This window comes from Schistocerca gregaria, chromosome 10, assembly GCF_023897955.1.
Source record: "Schistocerca gregaria isolate iqSchGreg1 chromosome 10, iqSchGreg1.2, whole genome shotgun sequence".
Classification (NCBI taxonomy): Eukaryota; Metazoa; Arthropoda; class Insecta; order Orthoptera; family Acrididae; genus Schistocerca; species Schistocerca gregaria.
Genome location: NC_064929.1, coordinates 65,722,868 through 65,750,420, shown reverse-complemented (window position 1 = coordinate 65,750,420; position 27,553 = coordinate 65,722,868). Strand labels below are relative to the sequence as shown.

Here is a 27,553-nt window from a genome sequence, read left to right as displayed (position 1 = left end):
TCAGGCTTATAGTATTCTTTGCTAAATACAGTAAATACTAGCCATGACAGCCTTTGCTGTATAGTTTTTTCTTTCCTTGGGAGCCTTGTTATATTAGAGCTTAGAATATAATAAAAGATGCTACAGCAGATTGCTAACTTTAATGCGTGTGTTCATTGCATTCTATTATCTTTGGTTTTCCCACAGGCCACGACACAGTCTAAAACTGGACAGCAAGTACCTCCAGCGAAGCGCAGTCCGGTGCCGCGAGACTACTCGGCCTGGGAGAAGTACGATGCAGACAAGGAGTTGACGTTGATGGAGATAGAGGAGCAGCAGCAGCAAGAGGAGAGGGAGAGGAAGCGGCGGGAGGAGCAGCTGCAGGTGCAGCGCCTGCAGGACGAAATGAAGAAAGCAGGGAAGGGAAATGCTGAGATGGTGATACCAGGTTTGTCCCCGGGCTCTCTCTTGTAAAGCTGTCAGTGTCCTGTAAAAAAAGGAAGTACAGTATCCTCCTGGTTATTCACGAAAATGTGGGGAAGAGATGATGCACAACTAATAAATTATGAAGGATTGACATATTTTCAAATGTGTATTTGGGATGGTGTCTACTTAATGGGTAGTAGTGTCGGTGGCCAATGTCTGTGCGTGCTGGGGCACAGCTCAGCACAGTTATATTCTGCTGCTGGTCTGTCTTACGATCCATGGTTGCCCCTAGCAGCCCACATCTTGGGCTTTTGGTCCCTGGGTGTGTGTGTGGCATTTTTTTGTATGCATGAATAATCCACACACAAATAATGGGGAGTACACTGTACTAAATTTTTTCGTGTTTGTTTGAGCTGCTTAGTTTACTTCCCAGATTTCATGATGGAAGATCAGAAAGTAACGCACAATAATTTTATTATTAAAATGTTTAATAGGCAACAAAAAAAAAAAGATCTGAAATGAACTCGGGTAATTCGCCTACTTTTCTACGTAATCAACAGTGTTCTCAACACGTTTCTCCCGTCGTGGTATCAGTTTCAATATGCCCTGTTTGTTGAAGTCCATTTGGTTGGAGTATAGCCGCCTATGGACTTCTGATTTTCACTTCCTTATCTGTCATAAAATGTTAGCCGTCTAGGAATTTCCTCATTGGACTGAACAGAAAAAAAGTCCAAACATGCAAGGTTCGGATGGTGTAGTGGATGCTGGGGCCCCTCCTACGAAAGTTTAGCAATTTTCTCATAAACAGGAGCAGCAAGGTGGGGTTGAACATTGTCACGAAGAAGCTTGACAGTGTCAGTATTAGAGTTGTCATTTCTGTCAAACAGGGCATGACACAACTTAACCAAAGTTTTAATGTTAGTTGCAGTGTTCAAAGTGGCCTCATGTTCAGCAGAGTCCACTAGTAATACACCATGCATAATTCAGAACACTGTCACAGCACTTTCCTAGTAGATTCAGTCAGTTTGAATTTTTTTGTACTGGAGACCCAGCATATTTCCACTTCGTAGAGGCTTGCTCTGTTTTGGGTGTGTGGTGGTGTGCCCATCACTCATCACCAATGATGACTCCTTCCTCATATTCATGCCCTTCTGCAGCGTAACGTAGTTTTAAACTGTGGAAACTTGGTGCCATGCACTCAGATTATCTGCGGTATTCCCCTGTTTTCGGATGCTCTGGACAATGCGTGACTACAAATGCTTTGCCTGCTGGAGATTGCAGTGTATCGAAGGTGGGCCACATGCTAGATGGTAGCGTGCCAGCCTTCCACTGTGGGGGCCTGGCGGCAAATATGCCAGGGTCCTGACACATCCATTGTAATTTCATGAAAAGATGTACCAGGGACAAACTCATCAACAGCTGTTAGTTTGCATACAGAAAGTCTTTAACAAATAGTGTCGGCCCTGAAACGGCCATGTTGTAGCAAAGACATTGTTTATTTAAAGCAAATGCTCGAACTGGGGACCCTCTGATGCGACACAAGCTTGATAACATTGAATGGTGTTTTGCCAAACTCTTTCAAAGATTCCTGGTATTGCCCTGATGTAATTGGCGGCATGTTGAAAGTGATCCCTTAAATCCTGTTCATTTCTGGGTGATTCGCATCTGGGTGGGTCAACAAGAACCTTGAAGAATCCCTGTTGAAAAAAGTCCAGTGGCATGAGGTCTGGTTATCGTGGAGGCCATGTCCGATGAGCACCTCTGCAATTACCTGGTCATCAAAGAGTTCATTTAAATATCTGCACACAGCATGACTGTTGTGTGGGCGCCTCATCGTGCTGCAACTACATGCATTGCCATATGTTCAGGAAACATCTTCCAGCAGGCCGGGTAGAGCTTCTTGCAAAAAGTGAAGGTTGTTTGCGCCGGTAAGTCAAGAACTTACAGACCAGCCTAGTCAGATGGTTCCCCACAATGCCTGCCCAAATGGTGAGTGAAAATCATTCCTGGTGTCCGTGGACATATGTGATGTTAGAATTTCCACTTGCCATGCAATGAATGAATGTTTAAACGGTTGTAAATGCCATCCCGATGGAAGGTGCACTCGTGTAACACATTGTAGAAACCACCGGCAAAATCCTAGTCTCTGTTCATGGTCCGCCACATGATTTAGTTCTTGGACGGGGTGGAATCTAAATGGATGGTGGCAGTCATCCCTCAAAATGTTCCCAGATTAACCGATGAGTGACCCCCGTGTCATAGCCAACTGCACGAGTACTTGTTGTAGACGCTTCCTTGAGTCGTCTCTCCAAATGCAGCATCCCATATTGTTTGAGGTCTTCCAGCATCACCACAATATCCTGCTGATGAGCCTGTTTTGCCAAGTCGCCAGTGAATTTCTGTAAACATTTGTAGTTGTGGGTGGTGTCTTGCTGTGTACTATTCCTCATACAGCCGTCGAGCTTCATGTGCATTACTGTCGGCTAGTCTGTAAGCAAAAACTATATCTCGCCATCCTTCAAACAAATACTGTGCCGCCATGCTTACTGCATGACTAAATCACAGATGACATGTGTGTGCTCCGAAGCGAAGCTTACGTGTGAATGATGTGAGGTGGAGACAAACAGCAAGACCTATTAGAGATGTGTGTGTATCATGTTGGGGCAGTGACGGGGCAAGGGAAGTTTGTATTTGTGAACCAATAACCATAGCACTGCCTGTCAACCAACAAACGGCAACAGGGCAATCCTGTGGCCAATCAGAGTGCACAGCACCAAGTTTCCATAGTTTAAAAATGGTGCATTGTCAACCTACACAACATTAGTGATTTTGGTTCCTACTGGCATCAGCTATCCAGGGTTAAAACTTCGTGACACAATTTTTCTCCTCCATGTATATTTCACATTGATACATGTGTGTGCTTGGTTTAACTGTAATAAATATAGACATAAAATAAAAATAAATAAATAAAAATTTTATTAGATTGCACTGCATATTAAACAAGTGTATCATATTATTTTCTAAATAGTGAAAATGCAGTTTCATTACATGTGCAGGGTGGGAATGTTGTGTGTTCAGTTTTTGATACAACCTTTAGTGTTGGACAAAGTGGAGAAGCGAACATTATAACGTGTGTAAATCCAAATAGACAAAGCACTTAATTGCACAATATGACCATCAGACTGTCAAGAACACAGATTTCCAAACACATGGGATCGGTCGCACATCTTGTAAATAAGTTGCTTCTTTCTTGCGAATGTCTGCTTGAAACAATGGTCTAAATAAATACAGCTTACATGGAAAAGGGCTTCCTTTATTCAATAATTTTTAAGGTTTGGTGTCCACTGAGAAGTAAAAAAATTGTTTGCTGATGTGATTGAGCCAATAGCATTAATTTGAAGTATCATTGCAGCCAAATATATCTTCTGTGACTTGTGCCCCGATTTATGTCGCAGCAAACTTGACACCGACAGAGCGGGAGCTGTTAGCCACTAGAGAGAAGGATAAAGGCAATGATTTCTTCAAAGTGGCCGATTACAGTAACGCCATCAAGCACTACTCTGCCTCAATTCAGATTCTCCCGACACCTGTCGCCTACAACAATAGGGCCATAGCAAGTAAGTAGTTGTGGCATATGCTGAAGTGTATGTCCAGAACATTGTTTATTGCAATTTTGTCATATGGTGACATGATGGAGACCGTGGCTGTTATTTGAAGACAAATGTTGATGGTGTTAGGACAGCAACCAACCACGACAAAAACAGCACCTCAGACTATATCCTTAATGAACAAACAGAGTTAGCTAACATCCCTTTCCTGAAAAGTTTCCAAAAATTATTTTCCACCCTCCAAAGCAAATAATATTAGTATGCCTATCTGCAGATCAAGTAGCAAATTTATATGTTACTATAATTCTCATGATGCAAAATATAGTTAAATAATGTACTATTTTACCTATACAGTAAAAAAAAGAACACCACTACTTTATAATTAATGTAACAGTATCAAAAAATCAATGTCTCTGTACTAGTGTAAAAGGCACTTCAGTTGCATAAGTGCATATATGATTCTTTCCAAACATATGACATCTTCAAATGTAACAATATATCATAGCATCTTTGAGACTTATATGTTTGTAAGCTCTTTGTATGTATCAAAACATGTGGTGCATGGTAGAAATCTTTTCGGTGACAAATCTAAAGTGTTTAGTGAGAAAAATATATGTATGCAACAATAAGAATGCAGTGGGAATGTATTCACATCGGTTGGATGAATGTTATGGAAACAAACACACCAAACCGACATTTCACTTAAGTCACGTGCAATGAAAACCTGTAACGCAACCATCTGTGTATGGCATACTTATAATTATGTATTATTTATATTTTAGGACAATTAATCTGTAAAAAACACACCACATGTCATAAAGAAAGCGTGTAAACCGTCTGAAGATGAATCACAATGATTCGAAAACCGGTAACGGTACCCTTTGAATAAAAGAACTGAAAGTAAATTTGTGGCTGGTTGCTGACCTAAAACCATCAACATTGTTTATTATATCTATCTCAACACACACACACACACACACACACACACACACACACACACACACACACACACACACACACACACACACACACACAAGAAGGTGCCTACACGTGATTGTCATTTTTGCAGCCCAAAATCACTAGCTCTGATGCCAGTGTCCCTTTTCAGTCCCATTCACCTGCTGTACAGACCAATGGATTCCTGTCCTGCACACTGCCTGCCTCCCTCTCTTCCACCAATTGCTCCTTCCCAACCCCTCCTCTCACTTCCTGCCTCTCTCCCTCCACCTACCCACCCAGCAGCACAACCCCTCGCCACAGACTACATCCTGAACTGCAATCTCTGATCTTCCAAACCTAACATGCAAAGATTTCCCATGCCATATCCTCACGCATCTCTAATCCACCCACGTTCCCCAAGAGTCAGCTAAAAAGGAGTGCCCCCCCCTTGCCACCCAGTATCACCACGAATTAGAGTAACTGAACAGTGGTCTTTGCCTGGGCATTGACTAGCTATGAGGAGCATTGAGTAAGTAATGCAACACATTTTTTTCTGGGGGTTGGTTGGTTTTATTCAGGATTTCAGTACATCACATCATTTGTCACTCTTTTGGCTTCAAAACCCTATTTTTCGACATAATCTCTGTTCAATGTAGCTACTTTCTGCCACCGCACATTACCACACTACTGGTCGATGCTGGAGCTAAGGTCTTACAGCGTCAATAACCTCACCGTTATCCATTTACTGCTTTCTACAGAGTGCATCAATCACTGGGGCAAACAGGTGGAAATGGGAAGGCACAAGATATGGGCTTTAGGTTGGCTGAGGAAGAACAGTCCAGGTGATTTTCCTAAATCGCTACAGGTGAATGCCAGACTACTTCTTTTGAAAGGACACAGCAGATTTCCCTCTGCATCCTCTGGAGCCTCTGCTCCAACTGTAATGACTTTGTTGTCGATGGAACAGTAAATACTAATTTCCTCCTCCTCCTCCTCCTCCTCCTCCTCCTCCTCCTCCTCCAGACCAGTCAAGTTAAGTTTTGTGAGCCCCTCTTGCATTCTACAGTTTTATAAAGAAGAAGTTGGTTTGCAGTTTTGTGGTGACAAATCCACTATTGCAGGAGTTACAGCTGTGTGTGGACAGCCTGCATGCAGAAGATGCGAGATGCCACAGGCGTGCATGACCTTGTTTTTATGACAGTTGCCTCACCCAGTGACGCACTGTGCTTTTGTTCACTTTTAGGTCTCTGTAGACATTTTTCAAGCACCCATGAATGCCTGCAATGCTCTGGTTTTCTGCCAAAAGAAACTCAATTACAGCTCTCTGCTTGGAACGCACCCCTGTTACAGTCGCTATTTTGAAGGCAAAACAGTGCTGCCACATTTTGGTATTTCATGAAACTATAGTGGATGAAGTAGGACTATTCCACAATGCCCAACAACAAATTCCTCGTTTTTCAGTTGAAATTGCTGGGAAAAAGTGTTGCATTACTTACTGAAAGACCCTCATGTCATCGTGCCTGGAAGGGAGGGATACTCAACAACACCTGATAAAGTGATTTTCTGCGTCCCAGTGAACCTGCACATCATCCTGGCCTATTGCTATGGCAACCCTCTTGCTTATGGGTCATATGCCTATCAAAGACCCAGGTACAAGACCTGTCTGATTCACCCACCCAGCACTTTGTACTCTAGTCTTGTTACAGTCTTATGCTATCCCAACAGAGGCAGGGCCTCCTATTATCGCAGATATGTCATGTCCTGCTCTGCTGCAATTTCTACACAGCTTTTTGTGTGAGCATGACCACCATCCAGCTGTGAAATGAATGGCCTCTGCTGAACTATGGCTGAGAACAGTTTTGACCACCCAGTAGTACATTGTGTGAGAGTTCAGTGGCTGCTACACAACCTATGTGATTGTTTCCTCCTCCTCCCCCTCCCCCCCCCCCCCCCCCCCCGCCCTAGATTTATCTTCGCAACATATCCTTCACTCCCATAATCCCACTGGTTTGATCACTGATAACCCGCTGCACACACACCATCTACACAACAGATCCCTCTCCATTTGTCCTGTCAACCCATCCCCCACACTACTACATCGTCGTCATTATATGCCTCACAAACTCACTGTACAGTGCTTGTGTGTCATATTCTTATCCGTGTGTGTGTGTGTGTGCGTGTGTGCGTGTGTGCGTGCGTGCGTGCGTGCGTGCGTGTGTGCGTGCGTGTGCGTGTGTGTGTGTGTGTGTGTGTGTGTGTGTGTGTGTGTGTGGGGGGGGGGGGGGAGAGAGAGAGAGAGAGAGAGAGAGAGAGAGAGAGAGAGAGAGAGAGCTCTTGCGTGTGAAATGATTTGTCTAAAAGCTAGCATGTTTTCATTCATTTTTGTGTACTATTTGGTGAATGGTCTCAGTTAATTTCAATTTTTCACACACATTTTATGTTGTTTGTTACATTGTTGGTCACTTATCAGCTTGTTTTTTTTCCTCATAAATTGATAAATTTCTTGACAGAATAGTATTAATATTACAACAGTTTTAATTTATAGTATTAGTCTTAATTTTTTTGGGATATCATGGGTTATTTCATTAGTATTGAGCTTCAACAGTTGCCCATATGAATGTACTTATTTAACATTTAGTAAAATGTGGAATTAATGGTGCCTTTCATATAAAGATCACAGTTTACCAAACCTTGAAAATTTATGTGACGCAAACAGTGAATACATAAGTGTGTTTAACAGACATTGTTAATTTTAATGATTATGCTAAGTAATTGGAGAATGAAACGAAATCCTCAAAGTAAAATCCAAAAGTTTCTATTGTCAACTCAGAATTGTATGTTATTGCCAAAAACCTGATATGATGAACATTGGTGTCAAAAAATATGAATGTATCAGATTATTCACTAATCTCTTGTATCAGCTGTTACATTAAAAACTGTATGAGATAGCCAGATCTCATGCTAAACCGCCATCAGTGTGTTTCCCTCTTATTATAGGTAATGGATCATTTGGTTGTTCATGTTGTTGTCTACCTGATACAGTACCACTGAAGAACTCATTTTATCCTTTTCAGTTTTGTTGTTGGTGGCAGTGGTTTGCTTAGTATCAAGATGTTATAAACTGCTTTCACAATGCACTGTTTGTCTTTACAGTACTTTCATCAGCTCTGTTATCTATTGTTACTGGAAATAAAATGCCAAAATGGATGAATGTTTGTAAATATTGAAACAGTAACCTAAGGTTGGTTAGAATGTTACTGTGGTTTCCTAGGCATGGTCTTATTTTAGATGGTGTGGCTTTGTTGTCTTAAGATTTTGTAACTTACTTACGTAGTCAGTCAGATGGGGAGTTTCCTTTAATGTAGAGTCTGGACAGGGTGGAACAAAATGGTTTTCACATTAGTAAGTCATTGAATGAAGTGAGAAGTAATAAGAAAATCCTAAACTGGGAGTTGAACTTCAAACATAGAGAGATGTAATGTGGCGCTGAGCCATTGAGCCACACTGCAGCTTAAGAGTGCTGATAATGTGTAAACCACTTGGGTGATAGAAACCAAGATGGCAATAGGTACGAATATGTCGTGTGTTGAAACAATTTGTCCTGTGAATACATTTCACAGAGGTGTGACATCGTGAAAACCATCACCCACAAAAATTAAATTTTGGCAATCTGTATAAAAATACACTGTTATTCATAAGAGCCTGCAAGGTTACAGTGTTTTCAATACTTTAAAGTGGTTCTATGGTAAATAAATATAATGATTGACTTAACAGCTGCCATGTCTAATCCATAAGATGAGAAACTTTAAAATAGTAATTGTATATAAAAAAAAGACAAAAAAGCTAATAAATTGAGACAGATTGTCAGCCAGTAGGTCTAATGTTTAATACTGCCCACGGGAACATACAAAAGTAGGTACACTGTTCTAGCCTGCAGAACTAGGAGTTCGTTCCTTGGGGAGGATATAGGGGTAGGTTGAGGGAGTTTAAAAAGGACTGTAGGTTGAAAGGATGCCACCTGTAGTGGCGACAAGGGCAGACAGAATCCTTTTGAGGAAACTTGCAATTATTACCCTGCCAACAAGTTGCTCCCTTTTACCCTATAGCCCCGGTGGTGTGCCCAACCTTTCCACACCACTCCCTGTATCCTCCCTGAGGAATGGCCTATTACTTCTGAAAGCTACAACAGTGTCTTCACTTTCACATTTGCGTGTGTCTATTGTCAGTTCTGTGCAATGTACAGTTAAGTTCTCACCAGCAATTCAGTCTAATTTATAAAAATAATTATTTCAATATACGAGACCAGTTTGGTAATGAATGATCGTTACTCATTCTCATAATTTTGATTGTCCTTCTTAAAATAGTTTCCTTTTGGTGGGATGCACTAGCCCCAGCATATCTGCCAGTCTGCAAGGGCACACAGGTAACCATTTTTTGAAAGGTCCCACAGAATCACCACCAGTCTTCATTACTGTTTCCTTTCACAGAAGCGTTTCCTCACGTTAGGGAATATAAAAAGTCATATGGAACTAAATCTGGACTTAGAAAGCGTGAAGGATGCACTTCACACACTGCATGCAAATATCTTTCCATTTGGGAATAGTCTTGGAACTCACTGTTCACAAAATGTTTCGTGTAAAATAATTTTCTGTCACAAGCTTGTGGGTGGCACCCAATGAAATTTTCAGTATTCCAGAACAAGTTAATGATGATATTTGCCAATCCATTCTCACAAGGACAGCAGCAGTGTTGTTTCTTCTGTGAAAGCAACAACAGGAGTGCCAGGTGCACTCTCCTTTGAAATTGTTTTCCGCCTTTAACCCTGTGGTGCATGAATTTCACTGCAGTGGACAACTTATAATGGTTAATTTTCTGGCATTTTCAATCAGTCCTGAGGCTGCAAATGCTTGCAGGAAACAACACCAGTAGGGAGTTTCCACTGCAGTGAACTGTGTGCATTTGCAGCCTCAGGACTGATTGAAAATGCTAAAGAAGCGACCATTAAGAGCTGTCCACTGTAGTGGTCACTATGCGACACAGGGTTAAACAGTTTAAACTATCTTCGAGCTGTGCTGCAGGAAGAACAGACTCTCCGAAGGCCTCCTGTAACATTGTGTAGGCTCAGTTAAACACTTTTTGAGATACAGGAGTGCCAACAATGAAACTGGTATGGTGTATTTTTACACCATATGCCAACAAAATATCAAAGATTAAATTCTAATGTGAGAAATTATGATCATAAAAAGCGATCATTCTCACCTGCTTTGTGGTATAATGATATTTACTTAGTAGGGTACAAACAGTAACTGTTTACAAAGTACGAAAGTGGTAAAGGGGAAACTCTAGACCGTTTGATACGGAAAGCAACCTCAAATTGGCCTGTGAAAGCAACTGAAACCACAGAGTGCTCGTCAAGTGAGATTTTGAATATCGTCTTGTGCTCTTACATCACCAACTTAGTTGTTCTTTGTCATTTGGAGGCAATTTCTTTCTCGTGCTAAAATTGTCCTCAGATATTAAACACATATTTGTTCTTGCATTTGTAGATGTGAAATTGACATTTCTATAGTTTTTACCTCAAAGTTTTGTGAATTTCAACACTATAAAATCAACACAGAGATTACTTTGCTTAGGTAAAAGTGCAAACATAGTTTTTGCATAATTTTTATGAAGGAGTTTACTTGTTCATATTGTGGGAAACTTTAAAATACTAATGTCAATGAAATAAAATATTTCAGAAGCCTGACCGACTAAGTTAGTGGCATAAGAGAGTGAGAATTAGAGTGTACTGTAGCCTAGGCAGCTTTTATAGGCCAATTTGATGTTTCCCAGCTCGATAGGTTACACATTTCCTCTGTCAAACTGCTAGTCTCGACTACCTGTACAGCACTGTGGTACATTGTGAACAGCTGTCTTTTATGCCCTGTAGTGCCAGCTGCACGAAGTGTTGCGTATTTTGTTGCAACCTGAAGCTTTATATTCTGCAGTGCTTTTACGTTATTCTACACTGCTAGCATAGCTGTTTTCTTTGAGCTGTCTTTTACTTGGCCACCGTTTGCACAAAACATGTGGACATTAAATGAAAGGATAAATGAATGAATAACATGCCTCAGTTTTACAATGAGTGATTCTTATTGAGCACAACATGCATTCCCTTGGTCTGTATTACTATTTATTTACTCAAAATAAGTGTTTTTCACAAATTATTTGCTTTTGTCAGTGATTAAACTGCATCGCTATGACGCGGCATTGAAAGACTGCAATGAAGTTCTTAAAGTGGAACCTGACAATGTGAAAGCTCTCATGAGAAGAGGAATTTCTCATCAAAACAGGAACAGTTACCAGAAGGTATGTACTGAGTCTCACACTTATGGTGCATCTTGTGCAGTTTCATTTACTTGTATCCGTTATTACTGGGTATAGATGGATGGAGGGGACACACACACACACACACACACACACACACACACACACACACACAGACTTGCCGCTCTTTGGTGTGTTCATGCTTGGTTACCAAGGGACTCCAGCCTTTGGATCATCATTTCTCTTCTGTGCTGCATGTCTACTATCTTTCTGTTCTTTTTCCACTCCCTTGGGGAACATGTCTGGGGGTGTTACGTTCAACACTATTTGTAGCTGACACACGAACAGTCCCACCTTCTCCTATCCTTCCTCCACTTCGGTGTTTGAGGCTCCTCTCTTTTCTTCTTCCACCCTGTGTGCTCCTGAAGGCTGGCCCACACATCTGACACTTAACAGGTGACTGGGTAACATGTAATTCCCAGCACTGAGCTGACAGGTTGGGTTCGTACGTACTTCCTCGTACAGGCCAGGCCCAGAGAGGGATGACTGCCTGAGCTACTATCTTCCCAAATTGCTGATTGGTCCCTCTGTTCGGTGTTCAGGTGGTGTGAACAATCACCTAAGGAAGGTGTGCCCCTTTGTGGAGGGGCCCCCCAGTCGGAAGAAGCACACCATCGGAGATGCTGGCGATTGTGGGGGATTTCCTTGCAATGAGTCAATCATCATCTTTACAGTTCACGTCCATCAAATGTAAATGGAATGAAGCTCCCAATTCAAAGACCCTCCCAGGTGCACCATGTATCCTCGTGGTTTCTTACACTGAAGATGGCCAAGCCTTTGCAATGGCCAGTTTATTTTTCAGAAAGGTGTTGATGCAATTGTCGGCCCTGTCAAATCCTGCTGGTGTTTACAGAATTGCACTTTGCTTTTGGAGACTATTCCTGATTCTCAAGAACAACTACTTGCTGCTTTGCTTCTCCCCTGTTATTCTGCTTCTGTCAATTCTGAATTCTTTCTGTGGTGTTATTTGCCGTAGGGTGCTAGACAGTCTGACCGAGGCTGAAATCCAAACATACTTCTCTGATCAAGGTGTTATTGCTGTCCATTGGGTGATGCAAAAGGTAGATGCCTCTTTAGTGCCCACATGCATTCTTTTTCTTGCCTTTGATAGAGTGGTGCTTCTGTCCAAGCTCGGTTATGAAGTTATCACAGTTAGACCATACTTTCTGAACCCGATTCACAGCTACCAGTGTCATCGTTTCAACCACACTCAGCTGTCTTATTGACACCTGGTGAAATGTGTAACCTGTGGTAGGGGTTCCCACGAGGGCGATTGTCTGCCTCCTTCTGCCCACTGCATCAACTGCAATGGTGACTGTACTGCCTCCTCTCGAGATTGTCCAGAGCATCTGGATGAGTGGCTGTCCAGGAGATCCGGGTAAAGGACAAATACCATACCCAGTCATTTGCAAGTTATTGGATAGTTGCAAACCCTGCATTCTACTGTCTGGTCCCTACAGTACTGTTATTGCTACATCTCGCTCCACGAAGGACATAACTACGTAGACATGTGACCTCAAATTCAGCCCTAAGGTTGTGAAATAGCCCAGTGTCAAGGTAGCACCACCGTCTCCTCTTCCAACTGTGCAACAATCCATCAAACCCTTGCCTCAAGGAGCAGTCACCAGCTACACATCTAGCTGGCCAGAAAGGACAGAAGGAATACTCTAACGAAGACTTCCTATGTTCTTCCAGCCAACCAACACGAGTCTTACCCTCCTAACTGGAAAGGCTTGAAGTCCAACAAAGGCAGGCAGTCTTCACCTTCCCTGACTCAAAGACCCTCTTCGAACAGTGTCGCTACGTGATACCCTTTGCCTGGCCGGCCTGTGTGTCGCCGGTGCGCACCACCAACCGTTTTTCTCTGCAGGCCAACAGCAGAAGAAAACACAGTTCTGTGGACCTCATGGAGCAGGATCCTCATGAATCTGTGCCCTTTAGCAGTGAGTCTTCATAGACTGACACTCAGCAGGTGCTGTGGTGACACCCCTTCAACACGACTTTCCTCCAATGGAACGTTCACGCCCCTTGATCCAACAGAGACAATTTATGGCTGCTTTTAGAATCGCAGTGTCCCCTTGTACTCTGCCTCTGGGGGAAAAAAAAGTGTCCTCACAACTGCATCAAGCTTTCTTGTTTCTTCCTGGTCCGTTTTGACCTTCCCACAAGGAGGGCATTCCATCTCATGGGTGAGTCAGGCTGCTCATCCATATGATGATCATAGTCAACCCGTCTCCCTGACTACCTGTCTGCAAGCTGTTACAGTTCACCTTTTCCTTCTTCACTTTATCTTTTCCCTTTGTACCATTTACATCCCTCAGTCATTTGATGTCACAAGGACAGACTTGCTCCAGCTTATTGGGCAGCTACCTCACCCATTTCTGCTGCTCGGTGACTTTAATGCGCACCATCGCCTTCGGGATTATCCCAGAACCTGTCAGGAAGGTGTCCTCTTGGCCTACCTTAATCAACATAACCTCTTTTGCTTTAACACAGGAGCACACGCGTTCCTTTCCGACTCCTCAGACACCTACTCCCATTTGGATCTATCCTTCCGCACTACCCAGCTTGGCCATTGTCTCGAGTGGTCCGTTCTGACACCTATGTGAGTGAGCATAACCTGTGTGCTATCTGTTTGTTGACTCCTACTCCACCTGTGTGCACACCCAAATGGCAGCTGACTAAGTGTGACTGGAGACTTTACTCCTCCCTGGCAACATTTGATGAACAAGATTTCCTCAGTTGTGATGACCAGGTGGAATATCTTACAAACTTTCCATTCCTCCTTACCACGCCATGTCCCGTTCCCTTGGTGGACTGAGGCATGCCGTGAAGCAATTTGCGTGCAGAGGTGTGCTCTCTGCGTTTTTAACTGCCATCGTATGATAGCAAACTGCATTCACTATAAACAGATGCATACACAGTGTCATCACGTTGTTCGGGGTAGCAAAAGAGCTAGCCGGATTTCATTCACTAATTCTTTTAGTGGTTCCACTACCTTATCTGTCATTTGGGCCAACCTCAGACGGCTCCCTGGAACCAACCAACCGTTCCCCAGTTTCCGGCCTGACAGCAGCAGACGATTTCATCATAGACCCTATTGCTTTCTCCTACACCTTGGGCTGCCATTTTGCCGAGATTCCGAGCTCCTCCCACTATCACCTTGCCTTCCTCCACTGCCAACGAGTGGAGGTACCTTGGGCAATCCCTTTCTCTTCTCAGAATCGTGAGTGCTACAATGCCACCTTTACTGTGAGGGAGCTAGATTGTGCTCTCACTTCATCCCGATCCTTGGCCCCAGGGCCAGATACTGTTAACATACAGATGTTGCAACACCTTTCTTCTGAGGGCAAGCACTTTTTCCTTAATATGTACGACCACATCTTGGCTTGGACACGTTTCTCACATGCTGGTGTGAAGCCACTGTCATCCCCGTAACTAAGCCTGATAAGACAAATACCTTCCTTCCATCTGCCACCACATTAGTCACCAGATGTGGTTGCAAGGCGATGGAACATACGATTCAAGCCTGTATCGTATGGTGGGGTCTCGCAATTTACTAACCACTGCACAGTGTGGATTTTGAGTGTGCCATTCTGCAGCTGATCATCTTGTCACCTTGTCCACCGATGTGCTGAATATTTTTTTTTTTTTTTTTTTTTTTTTTTTTTTTTTTTTTGTGGAAATCGCAGACTGTGGTTGTGTTTTTCGATTTAGAGAAACTACAAAATTCCTGGGGTTCGTGCTAGATTTAGAGAAATCGTATGACACCTGCTGGAGAACTAGTATCCTCTGTACTCTCTACCTGTGGGGATTCCATGACCACCTGCCCTGTTTCCTGGAGGAATTTTTAAAAGACCAAGTTTTCGAGGTATGTGTGGGTTCTGTTGGACAAATTTACCCCAGAAAACGGTGTGCCTCAGGGTTCCATCCTGAGCATCGTCCTCTTTGCTATCGCCATTAACCCTATAATGGCCTGTCTCCCGCCAGGCATCTCTGGCTGCATTTCTGTTGACAATTTTGCCATCTATTGCAGTTAACCATGGACCTGTCTCATTGATAGGCGTGCTCAACAATGTCTCGATCATAGACAATGGCTTTCGTTTTTCCACTGAGAAAACAGTTTGTTTGAATTTCTGGCAGCACAAATGGTTTCTCCCACCATCTCTTCATCTTGGGCCTGTTGCTCTTCCATTCGTTGAAACTACAAAATTCCTGGGGTTCGTGCTAGATCGGAAACACTCTTGGTCCTCCCACGAGTCTCACTTCGCAGCCCACTGTATGCAGTCTCTGTGTCCTGTGTGTTCTCAATGATACTTCCTGGGCTGCAGATGGAACCACCCTCTTCCGTTTGTATTGGTCCCTTGTCCGTTCAAAACTAGACTATAGGTGCTTTGTTTGTGCATCTCCACGTACGTCTGTCTTACACCGTCTCAATACTATCCACCATCGTTGGCATCTGTTTGGTCAGTGGTGCCTTTTACATTAGCACAGTTTAGAATCTGTACGCAGAAGCTGCCAAACTACCGCAGTCCTGCCACCGTGACTTTCTCCTCAGCAGATATGTGTGCTGTTTGTCTGTGATGCGTGGCCACCTTTCCTATGCCTCCTCCTTTGATGTCCATTAGGGGGCGTGTCCCTCTTTACTATTACTTCCTGGAGTTCTCCTTCGGCTAGTGCTCAGACAGCTTAACTTCACGCTACCCGCAAATTTCTCGAGGGATGTAAACCCTTCACCACCTTGGCTTCGTGCAGTGGCCTGTGTTCACATTGACCTTCATTTGCTTCGAGGATCGCTCTATCGCCTGCAGTTTCACGACCTTCGCACGGAACTTCGCGTTAGTACCTTTGTGTACACTGATGTGCTCTCGGAGTCACTGTGGTGTTGGGTGTGCTTTAGTCATTGGTGCTGACCTTTTTCGGTATCAGCTTCCGGCACACTGCTGAGTACATTCAGCAGAGCTCTTCTCCCAGTATCAGGTGACAGAGTACATTCAGCGAAACAGGCTTTTCAATTGTCATCTGCTCAGACACTCTCAGTGCCCTTCAGAGCCTCTGCGTGCCGTTCACTGTCCATCTCTTAGTGCAAGGGGTCCAGGAGAGCTGTCACTCAATCTTGAAGGAGCTTCTGTGATGTTTCTGTGGGTTACTGGGCATGTCAATTTGACAGGAAACGCTGCTGCCACTGCTGCAGTCCTGTTACCTCAGCCCACTAGTTCTTCCATTCCCTCTGATGATCTCTGTCTTGCCATCTGTCAGGAGGTGCTGTTACTTTGGCATTGCCACTGGTCCACCCTTCATGAGAATAAACTCTGGCTAATTAAGCCTCTCCCAATGGCTTGGACGACCACCTCTTGGCCCTCCTGCCAAGAGGAAATCATTTTAAGTAGGCTGCATATTGGACACTGCCTTTATAACCATCACCGTTTAAGTGCTGCACAAATTGGGTCTAACTTTCAACTGTCCACCATTTGCTGACTGACTGCCCTTTTTTCAACCATTTACATTCCCAGTTGGGTTTGCTGTCAAAGTTATCGATAGTTTTAGCGAACACCTGTGCGTGTGCACAGGCACTGTCATCTACAGATGTCCTGAGATGAAGATGAATAAGGTGTGTGTGTGTGTGTGTGTGTGTGTGTGTGTGTGTGTGTTTGTTTTGTTTCTACATCTACAGCTTTTGTCTGATAGCTTATCCAACAGTCTGTCAAATGTTTCTGCCACTGCTCAATGTGTCCCATGTGGTTAGTAGTAGTAAACTATCTTAATTCATATCAATATTCCCTCACATATTTTCCACTGAAAAATGGCACTAATGCATCCATCAAGAGTTCATCCCAGTTAACCTCAACTTGACTATCTTTGGCAGCATTCAAATAATGCCTTAACATGGAAACAATAGTATGTATATAAAAAACTTGCTCACGATTACGACTTTCCACATTTTGAATTAATTGGGTTAGGAACTTGATTGTGTCGCCTTAGCTTCTGTTTTTCTGTAGCACAAGATGAAACACTTGGTATAAGATTATATAAGTCCACAGATCTATCACAAAAAAAGAAACACCATAGCAGCTGCTTCAACCAGCTATGAAAACTGTATTTCTACACACTTCAAACAGTGATGCTGTATCCACATTATAACTGCTTACTCTGGGCATTGTTTTACAGTGTTGAGAAACATTGTTGCCATGCTGTTTTTTAATACTATCAAGGAGACCACCATCTGCTGTGGCTATTGCTCCACTCTTCAAATATGTTTGAAACATGAGTTTACCACTTTTTAACTTTTGTGGTTGCAGTCTTGTTAATAGACGTTGTTCAATAGCCGTACAATCACAATCCACATACTTCAGCAAAGTTCATTTTAGCTTTCATTGGTTGAAACACAACGTTATGTTCTTCATTGAATTATTCATCACTTCCAAGGCACATCTTCACTTATTATAATGAATTAAATTTACATTGCAGTTTATAATAATGAGCATTTTTCACAAGTTGTGGCATTGCACATGTTCATTACAAATTCCTGCACTTGCTGTGCAACTGTCCCTTTGATATTCACATAATTTGTGACCTGAATTAATTTATAAATGAAAACAGAAATATCTAATGTTTCTTTCTTTACATAATGCAAAAAAGTTAAGAATATTCCAAAAATTTTAAAATGAAAACAGTGTCTCTTATAAATTTATGTTCCACAGTGCAAAAAGTTGAGGTGGATTTTGAATATTTTTTGATGTTGTTGTTATGTTTGTACACATTTGCTACATAAAGTTGAAACTGCTATGTTTTGCATGCTCTGATCATGATGCTAGAGGTATTGAACAACTGGACAACTCGAGCTATGCAGAACAGTGGGTTTTCGATGAATGATGTTCCTTCCATAAAACTGTGAGTTAGTAATACTGTTACGTAGCTAATCCGTCACATGAGCTACACAAAATTGGACGGTGTTGTTAAATGTTGGGAAATTCATCTTATATGACTTCTTTCACCTGTTTCCATAGTATCCCTTGTTTGCTTTTCCCTCCAGTGAAGCAACTTGGTAAATTTTGTAGCAACTACTTACATCTTAGTTTTCTAACAGATAAAAGAAGGAAAAAATCTCTAAATCTTGACATTTAAATTGTATATTTTAGGCTTGTGTGTCCTTTTCAAGTCAGTCATCTCGACTGTGCTGACCTCTCTTCATCATTGACGTGTGTAATCACAGTTCTCATTGAACAAGCTAATCTTGTACTGTCTGTTGCTATCAGGCCTATGAGGACTTCAACCGGGTAGTGGCACTGCAGCCAGAGAATGGTCTTGCCAAATCTTTGGCCAACCAGATGAAGAACAAGTGCCTTGCCAAGAGGAAAGGAGTCAGGTCAGCTATGTTGGAGTTAACACTAATGTCAACATTCTTGTACTGTCTGATTAATTTCCTTTCTTTCTGTTTGCTCCTCCTCCTCTTCTTCCTCCTACCACCTCTTTCACTTTCACTTCTTCCTTCTCTTTTTCTCTCTGCCCCCCCCCCTCCTCCGTCCCCAATTAATGTAACAGAAATAGTAAGAATAACTTAAAGAAAACTGTTCCATTAGTTGTGCATGAGGCATACTCTTGCATCTTTTGAATGCGATAATTTTTCCATGAAAAGATGATGTGATAAACCAGTAGACCAGTCTACCATTTAGTAACATAAATGTAGACATAGTGCATCTCTGTTTAAATGGGACCTTACCAACTGCTCTGCTGTCTTTGATTTTCTTCATACTTATAGGATTTAAGGGTCAGTGTGCAGATATACATTTCCTAAAGCAGTACAGTGAAGTTCTCAGAATGACAAAAAAAATCACCTTTGAGCATTAGATGATCTCAGAGCACTGATAAGTACTGCAAATTTAGAAATCATCATCAGTCTGGTCAGTAGTGGCTGAGTCGTAGCATAAATGTTGGCCAATTGTAAAGTCAAAGATAGAAATCACACTCGTAGTAACTGTTTGTATTTTATCTACATATCATATTTTTCAATAAATGTTGTCATTGTGGCTATCAGTCCAGAGACTGGTTTGATGCAGCTCTCCATGCTAATCTATCCTGTGCAAGCCTCTTCATTTCTGCATAATGACTAAAACATATATTTGTGGAAAGTTTTACCAATGTGCTACAATATGATGGCCTATAGCATTTTGACTTCCAAGGTTAGTAATCATAACTAATTTGGATATATCAATTTCATGATTGTAAATAATTTTAAATTTTATAATCAATCATTTAACATTATAGGGAATGAGGTAAATGAAAGCTGGCCATGTTCGTAGGAGTTTCTCACTGAGGGTTCTGTACGAACTTGTATAGTGTCACCCATTCTGGAAATTGAGGATATTGATGATTGTTACCTCTTACCAATATTAATATGGGCAAGTTATCAGTCTCAGGGATTCCTAGCCTTTCAAGAATGTTTTAATTTCAGGTTTGAAGTCAGCTAACGAATGACAAGACACATTTTTTGTTTTCATGTCATATAATTACAAAGTAACAAACTTCAATATTTCCATTCACTTACTCTGTGAAACCTTGCTTCTTGCCAAATTTCATGATTCTAGGTCAATAGGAAGTACCCTATAGGTTTTAATGAGCAAGTTCTTAAGTATGAAACTTGTGACATGAATGGCCATATCTTTTTATTGAATTTACTGAAACGATTAAAATTTTTATACTGCCAAAGGGACATTGCCCTTAATATGTGACATAAATTCTAAATTGGTACGCCAAACTGTTTTGGACAAAAAGGGTCTTAACAGATCGAAATACAGACAGACAGAGATGGACAGATGAATAAAAAAAGTACAAAAAAAAGTATTTGGTTTTAAATGTGGTGTGATCAGAATGTAATGAGAATGTTCGTTTCTCTTAAATAATGTTAGTTTTCATTATCAACATCAAGCTTGTGTCCTTCGAAGTACTTCCCTTCAGAAATAAAACACTTGTTCCAGTGCTTTTTCCAATCTTGGTAACAACTGTGGAACTCAGATTTTGTTGTGGTGTTTAGCTCCTGTAGTGATTCTTATTATTTTATCTCATCGATGGTGGCAAATGGATGTCCTTTTGTGGACCTCTTCAGCCTCGAGAATAGAAAGAGGTAGCAGGGGACCATGTCCGGCGAATATGGTGGCTGATGCAACATAACGATTTTGTTTTTTGCCAAAAAATCACGAACAAGTATTGAGGTATGAGCAGGAGCATAATTGTAATGTAATTTCCATGAGTGGTTTTGCCACAATTCTGGACATTTTCTTCGGATTGCTCCACGCGGATGGCACATAACTTCCAAGTAGTATTCCTTATTGACCGTAATACCACCAAGCGAGGTGGCGCAGTGGTTAGCACACTGGACTCACATTCGGGAGGACCACGGTTCAATCCCGCGTCTGGCCACCTGATTTAGGTTTTCCATGATTTCCCTAAATTGCTCCAGGCAAATGCTGGGAGGTTCCTATGAAAGGACGCCACTGACTTCCTTCCCTGTCATTCCTTAATTTGATGAGACCAATGACATTGCTGTTTGGTCTCCTCCCCCAAACAACCCAACCCGCAACCGTAATACCGCAAGGTAGGAACTTGGTATGGAAGTTCTGATGATTACAGCTGTGAAAAATATTATGAAATGAACACACATTTTCAAATGTGGTTTCCCATCAGTTGTTAGCAAGACTTTAAAATTTGTGCTAGTTTAGGGCTCAAGCACGGATTTCCTGCTTATTGCAAATGGTCGCCCATACCATTTTGGCTATCTGAATACACCTCGAGGTCCAGTCCAAAATTACATATGCGTGCATGTCTAAAACATACTGCAATGTGAAGATACAGGCATTGTAACAATCAATAATGTATCCGTGTGTCGAGGCTAAAATGACAGTAAAATATTTCTCTCTCCCTGTGCGGTAATCGTGAAAAGTGTGAGCATAAGGTTTGTAGACTCCATGACAAATGGAAGTTTGGATCAGACCCAGAGATCTGGTTAGATAAAGTGGTTCACGTGACTGCTTACAATTAGCTGGAAAACCAGTTTCAGGTCTCGGTCAGGCACAAATTTTCACATGTTGCAAACATTCATTTCACAATAGAATAGCATAACGGTTGAGTCAATAGTTCAAACTACACAGTAATACAGTGGATGTATCAGTTCACAAACCCCCCCCCCCCCCCCCCCCCTCCAACCCCCTTGCCGGCCGCGGTGGTCTTGCGGTTCTAGGTGCGCAGTCCGGAACCGTGCGACTGCTACGGTCACAGGTTCGAATCCTGCCTCGGGCATGGATGCGTGTGATGTCCTTAGGTTAGTTAGGTTTAAGTAGTTCTAAGTTATAGGGGACTGATGAGCACAGCAGTTGAGTCCGATAGTGCTCAAAGCCATTTGAACCTCCAACACACCCGCCCCCCCACCCCACCACCCTCCCCTCCTTGGACCTGTCCTGTGCAGAAGCATCAACTCGACACTGTTGGAGGCCACAGCAGAGCGTGGTGTGGTGTGGTGTGGTGTGGTGTGTGTGTGTGTGTGGTGAGAGATGGGACTGACAGATGTCGACATTATGTTAGAATAGTAATGGCCTCTACAGTCTGTATCAAATTTTGTTCTCAAACAGCCAGTAATTAAAAATTGTGGGTTTATTAAAATTAATAATTAGGTATTTGGTAATGAACTTAATATGAAATAGAGAATTTAGATAAAAGTACAAGTGTTTTGCTGTTTGACAGTACATGTGTTGAGATTATCCCTGTTACTTTTTAATTCTGAGGTTATTCTGAAAATTGAATCATTGTTTCAATTTTCAGAATAATCTCATAATCCTTCTCTGATGTACATGTCTCATTACCAACTTCTCCTGTTCTGAAAACTGAAAGCCCTTAATTATCTTACACTTTCTACCAATTAGGTAGATTAGATTAATACTTGTTCCATAGATCATGAATACGACACTTCATAATGATGTGGAACGTGTAAAAAGATGTCTGTACAAGAAATTTCATTACGCAAAATATTGCATGACACTAATGTTAAAGTTGTTTATTATTATTATTATTATTATTATTATTATATTCAGCTAATGAGTAGAAGGAGTTGTCATCTAGAAATTCTTTTAATTTATTTTTAAATGTTAGTTGGCTATCTGTCAGACTTTTGATGCTGTTTGGTAGGTGACCAAAGACTTTTGTGGCAGCATAATGTACCCCTTTCTGTGCCAAAGTCAGATTTAACCCTGCATAGTGAAGATCATCCTTTCTCCTGGTGTTATAGCTATGCACACTGCTATTACTTTTGAACTGGGTTGGATTATTAACAACAAATTTCATAAGTGAATATATATACTGTCAGGTTACTGTGAGAATCCCTAGACCCTTAAATAGGTGTGTGTGTGTGTGTGTGTGTGTGTGTGTGTGTGTGTGTGTGTGTGTGTGTTTGTTTGAGGTTTACGAGGGCTAAACAGTGTGGTCATCAGTGCCCAACTGCAGGATGACCGTGGGCGGGCTCCAGCAATTATTATTACACGTTTTTGAGCAATGAATACTTTTCTACTCAACAATGAATTACCCCAGAATATGATGCCATACGAAAGCAGTGAATGAAAGTAGGCATAGTAAGCTAATTTACTGAGATTCTTATCACCAAAATTTGCAATAACCCTAATAGCATACTAGCTGAACTCGGACATTTCACCAGACCATCAATGTGTTGCTTCCAGTTTAACCTCTGATCAATGGACACATGTAAAAATTTTGAAAATTCTATCTTAGCTACAGACTTCTGTTCAAGGTCTATATTTATTACTGCAGTTGGGCCATTTACTGTACGGAACTGTATATACTGTGTTTTATCAAAATTTAAACAGAGTCCGTTTGCTGAGAACCGCTTAATAATTTTGTGAAAAAACATCATTTACAATTACATCACTTAGTTCTTGGTTTTTGGATGTTATTGCTACACTTGTATCGTCAGGAAAAAGTACTAACTTCGCATCTTCATCAATGTGGAATGGTAAGTCATTAATGTATATCAAGAACAGTAAAGGACCTAAGACCGAACCCTGTGGGACCCTGTACTTGATAGCACCCCAGTTTGAGGAATCAGCTGTTGTTTTAATATTACATGAACCACTTATTTCATCTTTCTGCATTCTTCCAGTTAAGTATGAATTAAACCATTTGTGCACTGTCCCACTCAAACCATAATGATTTAGCTTATCTAAAAGAATTTCATGATTTACACAATCAAAGGCGTTTGAGAGATCACAAAAATACCAATGGGTGATGTCCAGCTATTCAGAGCATTTAATATTTGATCAGTAAAAGTGTATATAGAGTACATAATCAGGTTAAATAGGACTTTCCTTTACAAAACAGTGACAATAAATGCATGATCTATTACATTACTTGCAATCTCTAGGCGCGCAGTCCGGAACCGTGCGACTGCTATGGTCGCAGGTTCGAATCCTGCCTCGGGCATGAATGTGTGTGATGTCCTTAGGTTAGTTAGGTTTAAGTAGTTCTAAGTTCTAGGGGACTAATGACCACAGCAGTTGAGTCCCATAGTGCTCAGAGCCATTTTTTTTACTTGCAATCTGTATGACAGGAATAACAGTTCTTCGAAGTTGTACTGATACATATACAAAATATAACTTTGTGTTTTCTTTTCCGTGATGTCACCTGCATTGTCCAGGTACTCCTATGGTGCACACCTCCAAGCCAGGACACTGCATCACAAAATAAACTGCTAAACCAGCAGGTACCATGTGCGTAATTAAATTGCTAATGTTGTTCCCACCTTCCAGGCACGCTTATTTATTTATTTGTTTATTTATTGGTCCTGTGAATCTAGGACTGTTCAGTGTACAAAAGATATTGGACCATTCATTAATTACATACATATTACTTGATTATTTTTTGTCAGACATTTTAACAAAAAGATAAAATTGTTGAATTTTTTTTTTTCTTTCTTTACACATTTGATAAAAACAGTCTTAATCGGTAAGACAGTTTTGTTTTTCTAGGTATTCCTATACTGTATAAAAGCAGTTCTCGATCAAATAATCCTTCACAGTTGATTTGAACTTATTTATGTCTATCATTATTTTTGTGGATTTGGGTAGTGCATTGCAAAATTTCAAGCCAGTGTGGAGTATGCTTTTCTGTAATAGTGCTGTTTGTTTGTGTTACATGTACATCATTTATTTGTCTTGTGTGGTAGCTATGTACAGAATCATTACGGGGTGTGCTTGGTCTACCACTGTTTAGTTTTTCTTTTATAATAAAGACATTTTCAAGGATATAAATATGTCAAAGTGGTAGCATTTTATTTTTCCTAAATAGTGGCTTGTATGATGATCTTTGATCTAACCCTTCAAATTAATCTTATAATCTTTTTCTGCAATCTAAATGGTTTCAGACTACCTCCACAATTTCCCCAAAACACTATCCTGTATTTCAATATTGAATGAACATAAGCAAAACATATGGTCCTGAGATCATCATGTGATATACAGTTTCTTATTATTCTCATTACAAAACATGTTTTGCTCAGTATTTTGTTCAGATAGTCTACGTGTGAATCCTATTTCATGTTTTGTTGAATCCATATACTGAGAAAATTTATATTTCCTGTTTTTTCAGTTTCTTGTCCACTTATTTCTACAGGAGGATTAGCTGGTGTCCTATTCTGAGTGGTTAAAATATCCATTGCAATAGTTTTTGTCCGGATTTATTATCAAAACTGTTTGCATCAAAATACTGTACTATCTTCTCTGTGACAGTATTAATGTAATTTTCAAAGTTTCCTTTGCTGCTTCCTGTAATTAAGGTGCTGGTGTCATTACAAATTGGTATATCTTACTGCTTTTACTGTTTGTATGTAAACTGTTTCCATCTAGCAAGAACAGAATTGGACCCAATATAGAACCTTGGGGAACTGTGTTTGACCAATAATAAATCTCACTGATGAGTTTTGTCTGTCCCATTTACTTCATGTGTTATCTCAGAGTTGTTTTCTTTCATGGAGGTATAATTTAATCCAGTTAAGCGCTGCTCCCCTATTACCCCATTTCTGAATCTTACGTAGCAATTTATCATGATTGATGGTATCAAATGCAAGTCTAGGAATATACTTGAGGCGTGTTCCTGCCTACCTAGGGCCTGTAGAGTTTCATACAGAAAAGAAGAGTGTTGTTTCAGTACAGTGATTTCTCCTAAAACGATGTTGAGATGCCACTGGTGTATTACATTTATTTAAGAAATTTGACAGTCTTATGTAGAGGCTTATCTCACTAGGGGTAAGATAGATACTGCCTACAGGAAAATTGGAGAGACCTTTGGAGAAAAGAGGACCACTTCTATGAATATCAAGAGCTCAGATGGAAACCCACTTCTAAGCAAAGAAGGGAAAGCAGAAAGGTGGAAGGAGTATATAGAGGGTCTATACAAGGGCTATGTACTTGAGGACAATATTATGGAAATGGAAGAGGGTGTAGATGAAGATGAAATGGAAGATACAATACTGCGTGAAGAATTTGACAGACCTGAGTCGAAACAAGGCCCCCGGAGTAGACAGCATTCCATTAGAACTACTGACGGCCTTGGGAGAGCCAGTCCTGACGAAACTGTACCATCTGATGAGCAAGATGTATGAAACAGGCGAAATACCCTCAGACTTCAAGAAGAATATAATAATTCCAATCCCAAAGAAAGCAGGTGTTGACAGATGTGAAAATTATCGAACTATCAGTTTAATAAGCCACAGCTGCAAAATACTAACACGAATTCTTTACAGATGAATGGAAAAACTAGTAGAAGCCGACCTCGGGGAAGATAAGTTTGGATTCCGTGGAAATACTGGAACACATGAGGCAATACTGACCTTACGACTTATCCTAGAAGAAAGATTAAGGAAAGGCAAACCTACGTTTCTAGCATTTGTAGACTTAGAGAAAGCTTTTGACAATGTTGACTGGAATACTCTCTTTCAAATTCTAAAGGTGTCAGGGGTAAAATACAGGGAGCGAAAGGCTATTTACAATTTGTACAGAAACCAGATGGCAGTTATGAGTCGAGGGACATGAAAGGGAAGCAGTGGTTGGGAAGGGAGTGAGACAGGGTTGCAGCCTCTCCCCGATGTTATTCAATCTGTATATTGAGCAAGCAGTAAAGGAAACAAAAGAAGAATTCGGAGTAGGTATTAAAATCCATGGAGAAGAAATAAAAGCTTTGAGGTTCGCCGATGACACTGTAATTCTGTCAGAGACAGCAAAGGATTTGGAAGAGCAGCTGAAGGGAATGGACAGTGTCTTGAGAGGAGGATATAAGATGAACATCAACAAAAGCAAAACGAGAATAACGGAATGTAGTCGAATTAAGTCGGGTGATGCTGAGGGAATTAGATTAGGAAATGAGACTCTTAAAGTAGTAAAGGAGTTTTGCTATTTGGGGAGCAAAATTACTGATGATGGTCGGAGTAGAGAGGATATAAAATGTAGACTGTCAATGGCAAGGGAAGCGTTTCTGAAGAAGAGAAATTTGTTAACATCGAGTATAGATTTAAGTGTCGGGAAGGCATTTCTGAAAGTATTTGTATGGAGTGTAGCCATGTATGGAAGTGAAACATGGACGATAAATAGTTTGGACAAGAAGAGAATAGCTTTCGAAATGTGGTGCTACAGAAGAATGCTGAAGATTAGATGGGTAGATCACATAACTAATGAGGAAGTATTGAATAGGATTGGGGAGAAGAGAAGTTTGTGGCACAACTTGACCAGAAGTAGGGATCAGTTGGTAGGACATGTTCTGAGGCATCAAGGGATCACCAATTTAGTATTGGAGGGCAGTGTGGAGGGTAAAAATCATAGAGGGAGACCAAGAGATGAATACACTAAGCAGATTCAGAAGGATGTAGGTTGCAGTAGGTACTGGGAGATGAAGCAGCTTGCACAGGATAGAGTAGCATGGTGAGCTGCATCAAACCAGTCTCAGGACTGAAGACAACAACAACACATATAAAAGAGTTTCTCCAGAATTTTATAAAGCACAGTAGAGCAACTGGTCTATAGTTTGACATCGCTTCTTGGCTTCCTTTTTTGTGTAGTGGTTTAACTTTAGCTATTTTTAAATATGTTGTAAAGCTACAAGGGGCAACAAAAATTGATTTTCAATAACTCTTGTAATTGTTGACCAAATTTAAAAATTTAAAATGCTGTCATAATCTACTCGTTCAG

At 41.1% G+C, this 27,553-nt stretch overlaps 1 protein-coding gene across 2 annotated transcripts in view; it reads left to right on the top strand.

Moving 5' to 3' along the window:
• The window catches only part of LOC126293499 (sperm-associated antigen 1), a 154,575-nt gene that overhangs the window by 51,724 nt on the left and 75,298 nt on the right, over positions 1 to 27,553 (top strand). For both annotated transcript variants that reach the window (XM_049986748.1, XM_049986749.1), the window contains exons 4-7: positions 187 to 427; positions 3,861 to 4,022; positions 11,173 to 11,300; positions 18,575 to 18,684. In XM_049986748.1, the coding sequence (XP_049842705.1) occupies positions 187 to 427; positions 3,861 to 4,022; positions 11,173 to 11,300; positions 18,575 to 18,684 (641 nt within the window). The remainder of the gene's footprint in view (positions 1 to 186; positions 428 to 3,860; positions 4,023 to 11,172; positions 11,301 to 18,574; positions 18,685 to 27,553) is intronic.